This window comes from Hippichthys cyanospilos, chromosome 15, assembly GCF_059441005.1.
Source record: "Hippichthys cyanospilos isolate Australia breed blue-spotted pipefish chromosome 15, RoL_Hcya_1.0, whole genome shotgun sequence".
In the NCBI taxonomy this organism is placed as follows: domain Eukaryota; kingdom Metazoa; phylum Chordata; class Actinopteri; order Syngnathiformes; family Syngnathidae; genus Hippichthys; species Hippichthys cyanospilos.
The window spans coordinates 6444743-6459177 of record NC_142383.1 but is presented as its reverse complement, the minus strand read 5'-3'; the positions used below and the strand labels follow the sequence as shown (position 1 = coordinate 6459177).

At 39.5% G+C, this 14435-nt stretch overlaps 2 protein-coding genes across 3 annotated transcripts in view; both read left to right on the top strand.

Moving 5' to 3' along the window:
* kcnn2 (potassium calcium-activated channel subfamily N member 2) overlaps window positions 1-6940 on the top strand; it is a 43539-nt gene extending 36599 nt beyond the window's left edge. Inside the window, exon 9 of one of the 2 annotated variants that reach the window (XM_088435862.1) lies at window positions 2191-6940. In XM_088435862.1, coding sequence (XP_088291988.1) covers window positions 2191-2466 — 276 coding nt within the window. In that variant the 3' untranslated portion in view covers window positions 2467-6940. The remainder of the gene's footprint in view (window positions 1-2190) is intronic. The other variant, XM_088435861.1, reaches the window with a different exon arrangement.
* Window positions 6941-8013: 1073 nt separating this feature from the next.
* Window positions 8014-14435, top strand: drg1 (developmentally regulated GTP binding protein 1). The gene is made up of 9 exons (XM_088435062.1): window positions 8014-8193; window positions 9086-9209; window positions 10911-11086; window positions 11181-11250; window positions 11566-11735; window positions 11820-11950; window positions 12631-12798; window positions 12917-13039; window positions 14099-14435. Exons 1-9 carry the CDS (start codon window positions 8155-8157, stop codon window positions 14196-14198), a joined length of 1101 nt encoding a protein of 366 aa, XP_088291188.1. The 5' UTR covers window positions 8014-8154; the 3' UTR covers window positions 14199-14435.

Here is a 14435-nt window from a genome sequence, read left to right as displayed (position 1 = left end):
ACATACACCCTGTTACTTCTAACTGCTTTGGGGGTTAATGCTAAATTTACTTGGAATTGCTGATCAGCTATTAGCCTTTTTGTAACAAGGTTCTTTTTAATGAGTGACGAAAACTTGACATTGACTCTTTAAATGTATTTCACATTGTATTCAATAGGAATGGTAATCTTTGTCTCGCAAGTCCATTGTTATTATTGGGTCTGATTCAATTCAAAGAGTTTGAATTAAAAAAGATTTAAGTGACAATTTCTGTTTCAATCTATAGATGTGCAAATAATCCAAATGTTTAACTCTGGTCTGCTTTGCAGGACTAAATACAAGTGGAGACAATAAAGTGATTTGTTTTTTTTTTGTTTTGTTTTTTAAATGCCATTTTTACGGCCATCGATTTGATGTTCATGTGTTATTTGGTGTGTTTATTTTGTGTTTATTTTGACGTTGGTCTTTACAGCAGAGAGTGTGGAAGCAGATTTTTTTTGTTTTGTTTTAAATCGATTTTGGAACGTTTTATATCGATTCAGTCGTAGTAAATAAGAACCTTCATTCTATTTTTTGGCACATGTCTAATAATCATGACATATTTAGTTTAGGTATGCATTATGATGTACTTTCTAATCATGTTGCTTTTTTCTGATTTGAATTTTTATATTATTGACATCATTGGCAGTCCGTGCATTTCACACTTAAGCCTTTATAGTTATGTCCAACATACACTGCATAATACCATCATTTATGATACCACAGATGGAGAAATCATATAGAGAAGCACACATATGCATTACTGGGCGTTGCATCACCTTAATCGTGTACTACACAGGCTATACCAGCTTGTTTTCAAACACGAGAGGGACAAGGTTCTTCACATTGACGTTTACTGTGGTCGCACTTCTCTCCAACTGAAGCATAGGACACAGGAACTGTCACAGCCAAACGGCTAAGATTGCTTGACGTAGCGTTGCATCCCATGCTAGGTAAACAAATCACATTGCGTACATGTCGCATTCAATGTGAGGCTTTCTCTATGGCCTTACTGTCGCCACCTTGCGATCTGATTGGCTATTGCAACTGTCTATTAACTTTATGTGCCTGTTCACTCACAGTGTATTGGCGCCCGCAACTGTTGATTGTGAAGGCCTTGGGCAGATTTCATACAGCTCGGCGACACAAATTAGCTGAATTCTGATTGGATTAAAAACTCTAATGTAAAACTACGACACTGGAAGGAGCATGATCAAATGGATATAAAATGACACGAAGAGAAGAGAATATGGAGAATAATTGCCTTGAAGGCCTTGCTAGCTCTGACAGCCGACCACTGATTGACATTACAACAATGGCTTCTTGTTTGATAAAATGTCTAAGGCCTAAGGCTCGGTTCACCCTGCAGGACAAAATCCTCAAAGCCAAATATTTTGCGAAATCCGATTTTTTCATGAGGGCATTCACATTTCAAATAAATGCAACCTGTATGTGACCTGTGTGTGAACACCAAGTGGCCCAAACTGTAGAGGACACTGTGACTTGTTGAAGGAAAAACCACAATGGATGGTCGAATGGCTGTCATACCAGAGCCACCATATTTTCAACCTGTTACGTTTAAGGTAAAAAGAAGGAGGAATGGTGTGAAATTTGACCTTGGCATTTTGTGCCGTGACAGCAACGTCTCCGTCACATGTTTGCAGCGAGCGAGATGAGACACACACATACAAAAAATACACTTTCTTCTCCATCCCTCAGAATGTTTTCAAACCTCTTCACCTAGTCCGCTATTGTTGTTTTTTGTTTCTTTCCAACCTGCTTCCACCTTTTTGAGCGCAGAATTGCGACCTGTTTGTTATGTTTGTGTGAGTCGGATGAATACGACCTGGCCGTTCAGAATGACGTCGCATGTCAAAAGATCGAACACATTTACCCAAGTATCCTGGGTCACATTTGAAAAAATTCAAATCTGTTTTGTTCACACTGCCATCAAAAGATCAGATACAAGTCAGATGGGGGCATAAAAATCAGAATTGAGTCATTTCAGGGTGCAATGTGAAACTAGCCTAAATATCATTTTTCTTTTCTTCATTTTCAGGGATCCATATTCAGCCAGCAGCATTTAAGTTTCATTACTCAAGCAGAATGTTAGTGAGAAATGGTAAAAGCGGCGTGTGAAGCTAATGCTGCCTTTCCTCTGCCTTGTCCCAGACTCAGAACATCATGTATGACATGGTGTCAGACTTGAACGAGCGGGGAGAGGACATGGAGAAGAGGATCGCCTTGCTGGAGGCTAAGCTTGAAACTCTGCTGAGCAACCTGCAGGCTTTGCCAGCGCTCATCAGTCAGGTGATCAGCCAGCAGCACAGAGACTTCCTGGAGGTGCAGCTACAGCCTTACGACAAACACAGCCCCGAACGTTCGCAGTCGGCATCGCGGCGGCGGTCGTCGTCCACGGCGCCGCCCACCTCCTCGGAGAGCAGCTAGGATCCGAAGGGAAGGCCTCCATTGAAGACTTTTGCCATCATATGGCCAAATTGCATTTATCTTAAAGCCTTATGGCTTCAATAAGTATTATCCAAATTCTGATGACAGAATCCAATGATAGTGGATAACTACATGCAGTTGATTTTTTTTTTTTTTTTTGCTTTCTATTACCTCAATGTTGGCATGACGCTTGCCTCAGTAAAGATCTGTCATCGGGTGGGAAACTACTGCACTAAAATAGTGCTTCTCACTGGAAGATGGCAGTGATATTAAGGGGATAGTTTTGAACTGGATGGGGACTGGAGTGACAGCAGAAGGCAAATACAAGCAAGTGTAATCTTTTTAGGTTAGAAACAGCATCAACATCAGTGCCCTGTAGACCAACGGTGTGTAGAGGGGAAGTCATGCCTTCTATGTATCCCACCCTCCCCCAGGCTTTTTTAAGGCCTTGTACAGTGAACCCCTGCATATTTACGGATTGGTGTGAAGAGGGTGCATTGCTGCCATCTTGTGGCGTTTGGAGGCAAAGCGTTTTGTCTGGTCTTCGATCCCTCAAGCGAGGGTTCACTGTACTGAACAATATTATGAGAAAGGGAGACCTTTTGAGCTTAAATTAAACATATAATAGAATTAGAAAAAAAAACATTATTTGACTTTAATATAAATCAACCATTTTTTTTGTTTAATTTCTCTAAATGATACTTGCCCCAGTCACAATATTCAATAACTACTAATGGCGCTTTTTATCTCAGCTCTAAGAAATTATTTTTTAATTGTTGAATTCAGGTTCAAAAGTGATTTTTTACTATTTCCAATGGGTGTATTCATCTGGAACTGGCCATACAGTTGATCAACTTGTCATTAAAATAATCTGTCAACACTGTTGGGGTTTTAAAAATACAGTATTCAGTCCTGTCATATGGGCTGTGCGTTTTCCTTAAGATAATTCCACGATTTTCAATGAATGTAGTGTATCTAGTAGGGATGGGATGAGACACAAATCCCATGAGACAAGTTGCCTCATGAGATTGCGCCCACTAAACGAGATGAGATTTTTAGCAAAATTTGCAATACAAAGTTAATGCCTTATAATTACATTTTCCTGTTTTCAAAAAATGTGCTTATTACACTGCTTTTTTGAGTACACTACAAGAAAATTAACAATTCACAGTGCAAAAGTCAACATAATAGATCTTAGGCTGATTATCCTTTTTCTTTTTGTTTTGTTTTTTTCCGCTGGTCGGTTAGCCATCTGAGCGCCTCCTCGTCATTGTTTATTGAAATCATTTTTTCTTTGCTGAAAATTTTAATCATCGCACCCTTCGTTGCTGCATCCTGATTTTCTTATCTCTGGCTACAGATAATGGGTTTATTGATATTCGGTCTATTATTTTTGGTTTTGTTTATTTTAATTTGTGAATAAACAAATATAAACAGAAGACCAAATAACACATAAGTTTGATCTTTTTTTTTAGCATTATTTTAGCAAAGTATAAACTGAGTTTTGAGGCAACTCCCTCCCCATAAATTTGATTCCTTGAGACAAAATGTTTTCAGAACCAGAGAACACACATTTGAGTCACCGTGATGTGTTCAAAGTGAGCAGTAGGAATGGTACCGAGGGTTGTCAGCATCAAAGCGGACAGTCATTAACGTACGTCAAGCAATGTTTAAAAAGGATTCTGACTGCTAGCTAGTGGCTAATTTAAGTGAGAAGCTGCACAAAAGGCAACAAGCGTCAAACAATAAAACAACAGTGTAATTACGTTTTTTTAATTTGTTTTTGATGGAATGCGATTTCAGAACTATGTTGTGTTGTTAATGGATGGTTAATATTGTTAATTGCATGGGTCAGCGACTCACGATTCACTTCTGGAGCAACCGTTTGCGCAGTCAAAAGAGTCAGGTCAGCCGTTGTCGCAACATGCTTTCGGAAAAATCTAACTTCAAAATAAAAGCGAACCGGGCAATGTGTCCAAGAATTATTTGGTATGGTGAGGTTTATCTTGAAGTTAGGTGGCCCTCTCACCACGTTTGGCACAGTCGTTTACTATCACGCAGAGTGGTAACAAGCGGTGCAGCGCATTAACAATCTTGTATTGTGCGGGTACGCAAAATCTCATGGGGTTCTAATCTCGCGAGATCTCTTCTTACGAGATCTCGTCCTATCCCTAGTATCTAATGTACGTATATAGCCATCTGTACTCACTATATAACTTACAGTAGGTATTCAGTATATTAATGGAGTAGTGAAAAATGACCCAATACTCAATACAATACACTACATACATGCACACAAATACTGTGATCTTATTTTATGGACATACTGTAACAAGGAGCCCCAATTCCAATAGTAGAATAACCAACTTAAAATACCACACTGGCTTTTTTGTCAAGTTTTATTGTTATTGTGATCATGTTAGGATGAGGTCCTATATCTCATAAAACGGCAGTCAGTAACAATTTTAATTTGTCTGACACCATAAATACAGAATGAAGAACATGTGTGTGGTTATAAGCAAATATGCAAAAACTGCCATGATGGCTGACGCAGTGTGACAACAGAGTCCTGAGCCATGTTGCAGATGGATAAACCCTATTACGTTTTTTGTATTATCAAATTATTTCCGTTGATACCCACAGATAATTTTGTGCGATTGACACATTAGTGATACCCATATTTGCATATTAGCATGTTCCCACATAATTATATTAAGATATATCACCAAAAGTAAAAGGTAGTCGGTTGCTGTTCTAGAGCTACTCACTGGCATGACTCATGAGGTCAAAAAACTAATCTGGATGCATACGAATATTTTGGACGACGCGAGGCACAATTGTGAAAAAGAAGTCGGAATATCTCTTTTGAACATGTAAAGCAGGGTACAAGCATACTGACAATTGGAGCAAACTGCAGCGATTCTTCACTGTTGTGGTCAATGTAAGCAAAGGCCCGATTATCAGAAAGGAATATCATGTATTGTGTTAAGAGGGATTTTTTTTTTTTTTATATATGCTGGAGAACGATATGAAGATCCAGACTTCTTGATAGTGATGTGAAACGGAAAGATAGTTTGAGCTTGTGGTTGCTTCGAGCGCAAGCTCACTTACAGTTGGATATCATTCCGTCTCTCATCGGATTCACATAGTCCGTAGTCTTGGGCATGTTCATTGTGTGTGGCAGAATGGGGGTAATTACTAAGGGTGGCTAAAAACCTGCACAAAAAAGTCAGAAAAAAACACCACAAAAGAAACACCGCATGTAACGGCATTCACGTGTGAATGGGGAGTTTGCGCCGTTTTGTGGATAAAATGAAGCAGGAAGTACAGATCATAGACCATTTTGCAGGATGAACAAAAAGCAAGAAGGACGTGTAAAATAATTATGACATCCAATCTTTGACTAAAAACAAAGCAATAATGAGAAACAAAGCCAAAACCATTGTAATAAAGTTATAATGACTTTTTTTAAATTTCTGAATGCAAGAGTTTGTATTGTTACTGTGGTACCTTAATTTGAGTTTTTGTTGATTTGCTTTTGTTGTATTTTCATTATAAAGAAAATGTGGGTGCCAAAGTGCTGGTCCCCACGCAGGGTGTCACTCTAATTTGGACCACCACTGCACACACACAAATGTTTTAAGATAAATTTTAAAAACAGTTTTAACATACGTGATTGTTGACCATACATTTTTTTTTTCAAGTATCTGCGGAGCAAAAAGATGAAACAAGATAATTGTTCATACAATTGGGCCTTGGCAGACTGATCAAAAGAGAGGAAAAATGCATAAAGTTGGTTCAATTATCACTATGCATGTACGACATATTAGTAAAAGTCCTCCAGCCAAAGTGAGAGCAGAAATGTGTGAAAGTGCACTTTTATTATTCAGCGCACTTAAATAATGATGTTTGGTGACGTATTGTGATGAAAGAAGATTTTGGGTTATGGGAAAGATTGATGACCGGTGGCAAATCCCCCCCGTTTGTGGTACACAAGCTCAAGTTACATATCTATACAGTACAGATGTCACAAACTCAGTAATAATGAACCTTGTCTTGTCTTGCTGTGTTTCACTTCCTCTTCCTTCCTTCGTGTGCTCCTCGTGCTCAGCTGAACAACAACTGATGCTGAACAACTCGCTGAATACCGTATCTACCTTATAGAAAAGTACTATTTTTGTATATTTTGATGAGGACAAGCACACCTCCTAGTGTAATAATGAACAGCTACAGGGATCTGGGCACAAACAGATTCAGCATACCAAGCATGTGGTGTTAGACTCATCAGAATGGAGTACATACATACAGTATATATTGAGTATGAAATAAAATCTCTGAGGTTCTTTACAGAATGTCGCGAAGGACCTGTTGTTTGTTTTCAATTGTCATTATTTAAATTGCATTTATTTTTCCAGGAAATGATTACACTGAGGTGTATGCCAGAAGAGAAATGATAAATGTGGCTGACAATTGATTTGTGATGTGTCTGATTTCAATTCATGCAGCACCCATTCACTCTACTGTATACAGTAATTGCCACAATAATGGAAATAACTGAACCCAGACATCTGGTGGACATATTTACATTACGTTTGACAGCGACATGATAGCTGTAGATAGTTTATAATAAGTTAGATATAACAATCAAGCTTTATTGAAGGTGCTGTGAGTTCAGCTTCCAAAGAGTGCAAATGTGGATGTGAATGGTTATCTTTTCAATGCGCCCCTAATTGAGTGGCAATCAGTCCAGTGTGTAGTTTCACTGAAGTCATCAAAATTGGACTCCAGCTTCTTGAGTCTCAACAGGATGAATGTACAGAAAAATTATGGATAGGTGATTTAGTTAGGCAGCATGGTGGAGGAGTGTTCAGCACGTCCGCCTCACAGTTCAGAGTCCCGAGTTCAATTCCAGCTCGCTCGATTGTTGTTCTCCAGGCACTCCGGCTTCCTCCCACATTCCAAAAAACATGCATGGGAAGTGTATTAGACCCCTCACACACACGTCTACTGTCCAGAGACAGTTGGGATAGGCACCAGCAAGCCAGCGACCCTAGTGAGAATAAGCGGCCACAGAAAATAGATGATGGAAGGGGAATTGTTTTTAATTCATTGGAAAGCTTTATATTGTTCCAAAGGCCTTTCCGGTAATGACCCTAAGGTACCCTCTATTATTTCAGTAAAACACCCAAGAAAGTAAAGCAGTCTTACTCTATTACGTCAATAAGTTGGTGAATACAAGCCCCTACAAATAAATAAGACCAAATAAAGATAATACAATTATATGAAGCATAAAACAAATTTTCTGTCACTGACGAAATAAGCATACTGATTTCGTATTAACCCTTTAATTTCATATCATTATTTAATAACGTTTTAATGATTGGTTACAGAAAGAAAAAAAAAGCATATTGGCTAAATGTTGCTTGGTGCGATTTTTTTTTTAGTTTTTCGCTTAAAAGGGTTAAATGAAAAGTAGTTGCTCCTGTGAGTCACACAAGGGGTTAAACGTTTCCTTTGACGTTGGCTCTCGCGAGATTAAGCGCCAGGAAGTGCACGTTAACTCGTCTGCGTGGTAGCAGTGTGCTAGCAGGGTCTCTCTTATTTTTTTATTTTTAACTAATCAAGTCTGTTTTTCATTTTCTATACGCTTATCAGTAAGACAGGACTCTGACACAAATATCCTCCATCATGAGTATACTTGCCAAAATAGCGGAGATCGAAAATGAGGTAAGTACAGAAGAAAACGTGGCGCTACCGAAATGAATCAAGTCCCGTTGTAGCTAACTCCCTGCTTTGGGGGCTAGCAGAAATTAGCCGCGATTACACAGCTGGGCCTTATGTTCACTTTCATTTCGGTGCTTTAACGACAGTGTTTGTTTGTGGCCTGTTAACACCAATATTACGTTGTTTCGTTGTCGTGTTGTTTAACAGATTATCTTGGGGTTGTAGCTGTTTCGTTCGCTTATAGACGTCATCTTGTGATATTTACATTTTACAGCTCAGAACTAACACACACACGCATATATATATATATATATATATATATATATATATATATATATATATATATATATATATATATCAAATATGTGTTTGTTGCCATTTATTATAGTAATGTAATAATATAAATATTCTAATAATATAATGAAACAGATGTTTTCTACTTTGAATGAAGTTTTTTTTTTCTTTTTAATCATTACAGCGTTAAACCAATTAAATAGACAACTCTTCGTTTGGGCTGTGTAGAGATGTATTTTTGGAAAGCCCAATACTCTCACCATTACTGTAATATGACAAGCATATTGTCAGAAAAATTCCAGGACTGGTAAGAAGCACATTTTCTTGTTCAATGTGGGAAAGACAAACAGAATATTAGCATTCAATTTAATCTAAATGGACATCAGTGTTTAAATACATCACCATAATGAATGAAATGAAAATACCACCCTGTAACATATATGCGGTTCTGAAACATCAGTATTTTTATTTTATATACCATAACTTTAACAAATATGGGTCATGTCGGTGGTTTTCCGGAACGGTATCATTGTGTAATCAATCCACTGTTGTCAGACCTCACAGGTGCTTGCGCCTCCTCTCCTGCTGTGCTTTGTTGTAGATGGCCAGGACGCAAAGGAACAAGGCCACGGCTCACCACTTGGGTCTGCTCAAAGCACGTCTGGCCAAGCTAAGGCGGGAGCTCATCACGCCAAAGGGAGGCAGCGGTGGCGGCACGGGAGAAGGTAACCAGTCTGGACTTGATGTGTGTGTTTTCGTTTTTGTCTTATTATTATTATTACAGAACAAAAAGTGGAGCCGCAATTTAATCTTTGATTGGTGTTTTATTTAAATTGTGACCACTGCTTTATTTCTTGATGAAAAATGGTCCTCAACCAAAACAATCCTGATTTAAAGTTTTTTTTTTTTTTTTTTTCATTGACATCTCATTTAGGCCTGAAACGAGTTAGGCCCGAACTATTTCAGGGCTCGACTGTGTGTCTGAATCACCCCCAAGTTCTCAAGCATGCTTTAGAGAAAAATTCATTCAGTTGCACTGTGCAAGTACATGTTTTCATTAGTGCATACATGGATGTGACAACAGCTTTGTTATATATTTACTCTAATATGATGCATGCCGCAAAAAAAGACCTAACAGGGAAGATGCAACAGCATCATTTCACACTATACATGGCATTGAGAAGGCCAACTTCAAAATAAACACAGCAAACAATGCATGGATGACAATGCAGTAGTCCTAGGAGACTTTTATTTTGAAGTTGGCCCTTGTTATGGTTGTGGATTGGCTTTAGTCCTTCGTTTGTCTTGCCATCACATCATTTCTCTATTAACATCAACACATACAAAGTTGTTGATTAGGGATGCTAAGAAACTGCTGGTCACACTGTCATTGTTTGGTTTGGCAAGGTACAGTAAGTCTCTAGCGATAGCGCCACCTGCTCACGTCATGGACATAATGCATTCAAATGCAGTTGGACATTTCAAACTCAGACAGAAAAAGTGCAGTGATGCACTCAACGTTAATAATTGCAAACCTTTAAACAATTTCTATCAGTCGGTAAAAGCGAACATTTATCAAGAATGATGGGGGTTAAATTACTTTCATAATTTACATATTTACAATGTATGGTTCATCTCGTCACTTGTGTCCACAATACTTTTTTTGTTTTCTGCTTTTACCTTCAGGGTTTGCCGCAGCGAATCAATTGCGTCCATCGCAGCCTTTAAAACTTAATATTAACTATACCTAATTAAATGACTAGGCTACTGTATTCCATTCTAGTGTCTCCTATGATAATGAATAAAACTATAGACTAAACCTGCCTTTGGTGTATTATAATTCTTAGAACATATACCTGAAAAAAATAGACCACATTTAATTCAGTCCCCTTTAAACAGGTGATAAAACACTGAAAAGAAGAATATTCAGAGACATGGTATGCAGTTTTATTTTCATCAGTCATCTGAGCCTAATTGAGTTGCTACATATCCCTTTCAATGTGCGCATGTACTCCTGGTTGGGGAAACACTGCACTGGGGGACTTAATCACGCCGGCCCCTCAGCAAAAATCATGTTTGCATAAAGGCGACGACTTTTCTCAATATCTTCTTTTATAGTTGTACAAAGTCATAGAGCTCTTTTGCCAGTGGCTGCTTGTTGCAGGCGGGTCTTTTTAAAGTAAAATGTTTTGAAAATCTCATTTCTTGTCTCACTGTTAATCTTTGTCATATGAAAGAAATTACAGTATGCAAATTGAGGCTACTGTACATCAGCAAATATAGTAATGCTGTACCTGCTCGAGAGAATTGTGTTATTTACAGTTTTTTGCTGCTTTTACTATATTACAGAATCTTGATGATATGAATTAAAAATGTGTCCAATTCACTGTTGTTTTAATACTTTGATTATTCATTCCCATTTTCAGGTTTTGATGTAGCAAAAACCGGCGACGCCCGTGTTGGCTTTGTGGGCTTTCCCTCGGTGGGGAAGTCGACATTGCTGAGCAACCTGGCGGGAGTCTACTCCGAGGTTGCCGCCTACGAGTTCACCACGCTCACAACGGTACCCGGAGTCATTCGGTACAAAGGAGCAAAAATCCAGGTACGTGAAAACATACAGATGAAAGTGATTACCAGCTACAGACAATTTTCAGTGTGTGATTTGATTTGGACTTTGTCGCCCTTTTGCACGAAAGCTTCTGGACCTACCTGGAATCATTGAAGGGGCCAAAGATGGTAAAGGCAGAGGAAGACAAGTTATTGCAGGTGACACCAAAAACATACTTCTTTGCACATGAGCCAATTTTTCTCATCAACAAGACTGCAAAATTTGCCTGCTGCTGCAAAAAAAGGCATATTTAGTTACTGTTGCGTTTACTATATTTCAGTTTCATATTTCATAATCAGAAGGGTTTTTTGTTGCATTTACTGTAATTAAGACTTTATTATTGTGTTAGCGTCAACAGCAAATTCTGGTTATGAAGCAGTGGTGGGACTGCAACTACCTGCGCACTTCACAGTCCTTTTTAACAATGGGTCAAAAATGTGTACACACACACTTACCACATCCCTGTGTGCCAGTGGCTCGAACGTGCAACCTCATCTTGATTGTGCTGGACGTGCTAAAGCCGCTCCTGCACAAGAGGCTAATAGAACACGAGCTGGAGGGATTCGGCATCCGACTCAACAAGCAGCCGCCCAACATCGGCTTCAAGAGAAAGGACAAAGGCGGCATCAACTTTACCGCCACCGTAAGTGGTCTTTTAGGTGAATTTCACTTTCATCTACAGCATTAGAATTTGTAAAACATGGCGTGTACGTGTTCCGCTCTGCAGTGCGCACAAAGTGAGCTGGACGGCGACACGGTGAAGACCATCCTGTCCGAGTACAAGATCCACAATGCCGACATCACCCTCCGCAGCGACTCCACGGCGGATGACCTCATCGACGTGGTGGAGGGGAATCGGTGAGATGCGCCGCCGCCGGCTTTCCTTTGTCGTTTCCCGTGGGCGTGGCCGCTCGGCAGCCGGCCGTCTTTAGAAGGGGATGGGAACACGCGCGGTCCGACCTGGCTGGACCATTTTGCACTTTGGAAAATCGTTGGTTGAATGGTAATCATACTAAAAAAATATATATATTATATGAGCATTTGTGGTGAACGTATAAAGTATCTCAGGGTAAAGATGATCAAACAAAGGATTTGCATATGTTATGAATATTTGTGGCTAGAATAAGCAAGCAAATATTTGCAGTAGTTGGTGGAATGGTGGAAGAGGTTTGTTATGAATATTCATGGTTGATAATTATTGGACAAGATGAAATGCTTAGCTTTTGTGGCTGAAAATGGTGCAACTACTGTTTATTAATAACAATTTATAGGTTAAAAAAAAGGGTTGTGAAAATATTAATTATTTGCGGTTTTGAATAAACATTGGCCCGATATATTTCATGTTATATTATAATTTATATTTCCCACAAGCTATTATTAATTTCACTCAGGTTCCACACAGCTGTTTTTAAAAGCCCCAATCATAGTTATGACATTAATGTCAGAACAAAATGTGATTTTTTTTTTTTTTTTTTTTGCCTTGACATAATTCTAAGTTATTCTCTGTGAGTAGTGACGGTCGTCGGTGTTCTCCACAGGGTCTACATCCCCTGTATTTATGTGCTGAACAAAATCGACCAGATCTCCATCGAGGAGCTCGACGTCATCTACAAAGTGCCGCACTGCGTGCCGATATCGGCCCACCACCGCTGGAACTTTGACGACCTGCTCGAGAAGATGTGGGACTACCTCAAGCTCGTGCGCATGTATGTGCGCTAAAAGCCCAGCAGAAGCTGATTGAATTTTTTTTTTTTTTTCCTCCTTCCCCCATGTGTCTTCCCGTCTTGCCTAACCCGAGATGTGATTATGTGTTGCCGCGCGCAGCTACACCAAACCCAAAGGCCAGCTCCCCGATTACACGTCTCCCGTGGTCCTGCCTGACCAGCACACGGCCGTCGAGGACTTCTGCTTGAAGATTCACAAGAACCTCATCAAGGAATTCAAGTAGTGAGTACTCTATTTAAAAATGAAAATTCTGAACAAATATTAAATCGTGTAAGCGTGAGACAAAAATGATGGTGCTCAGTTTTGACTGGTTGTTTCTGTAGTTTATCAATTGGGGAAAAAATCTACAGGGTGTCACCTAGCCAATTCCCACTGAAATTTGAATGAAATATAAAAGTATAAACAAAACATTTAACAATTTAAGAGTTCCAAGCTGCCTTAACATGAATAACTTCATATCTGTCACGCTTCTGTTAAAATCAAGATCAAGATTTACATCATAAAAAAGGGCTTTCATTTTTTTTTTTTTTTTTCCTCCCTGGGACATTAGAACAGCTTAGTTAGATTCTTTTTTTTAAGTGCAGTTCTGCACACTTGCAACCATAATATAAAGCATATTAGCGGACAAATACTTCTCTAAACCTTAAACCTTGCATTTCATTAAATAGACGTGCGTAACAAATTGTCCGGGGTTTACAAGGGTTAAGGGTTTACAACGTCTTCATTGTTGATGCAATTGAGATTTTAGGCAAATGAAAATGTTATTGCATTGTTGGCCACGGCCAGTTGCAAGACCGCTCCAGTACTTTGCCACAAAGGATAACAATGGCCAATGAGTTAAATTGCTCTTTACTTTGGAAATATCCTATTAGATTTGCTCACGTGAAAAAAAAAAAAAGTCTCAAATCTTAGTCCTACGGAAAAACAAGACAAGATCGAGTCCCAAAGCGTCCGCTAACCAGGAATCACGGTGCTCTAAAAGAGCTCATTGAAGCCGTTAGTTAAAGCCGGCGCTCACTCGATGCACCAATACCGCAGAGCCGTATTAACTGCGCGCGTTTGGATCCGGGGGCCCGTATCCAAATGGGAGCGCCCGGGTCGTCAATCAGTCAATACGTGAGTGCCGGCCAGCATTAGCCATCCTCCGGGGAGGCGGCGGGGGCCAATCCGCGTCACACCTAATTAGCGAGATTCTTTTGCGCCACCGGAGGGAAGGCCGCGCTTTGCTGTCGCCTACCTTCAGCTCGTGTCATTCATGTGATCCCTTCAACTTCTTTTCAGCGCGCTGGTGTGGGGATCGTCGGTCAAACACAATCCTCAAAAGGTGGGCAAGGATCACGTGATGGAAGACGAAGACGTCATCCAGTTGGTCAAGAAATAATGCGGTCGTTTAAAAAAGGAAAAGCGGATCAGTGTGGCATGGAGTGCATGGCTCTGGTATCGCAGAGGCAAACACACTTGCTCAGAGCTTCTGTGCAACGCGCTTGTTTTATTTTAATATCATGACATGAATGTACATGTCACATGAAAACACCTCAACACCATGATTAGTTCATATTGAATATTGGTTCATGCTTGCATTGAAACGGAAACAATAAAAAGCAAATGAGTCTCACAA

Bases quoted from the DNA above. Each gene is read 5' to 3' on its own strand.
- drg1 (XM_088435062.1), top strand. From the start codon at position 8,155: ATGAGTATACTTGCCAAAATAGCGGAGATCGAAAATGAG. The intron at 11,251-11,565 runs GTGACACCAAAA...CCTGTGTGCCAG, and splicing joins AGGAAGACAAGTTATTGCAG to TGGCTCGAACGTGCAACCTC. The intron at 13,040-14,098 runs GTGAGTACTCTA...ACTTCTTTTCAG, and splicing joins CTCATCAAGGAATTCAAGTA to CGCGCTGGTGTGGGGATCGT.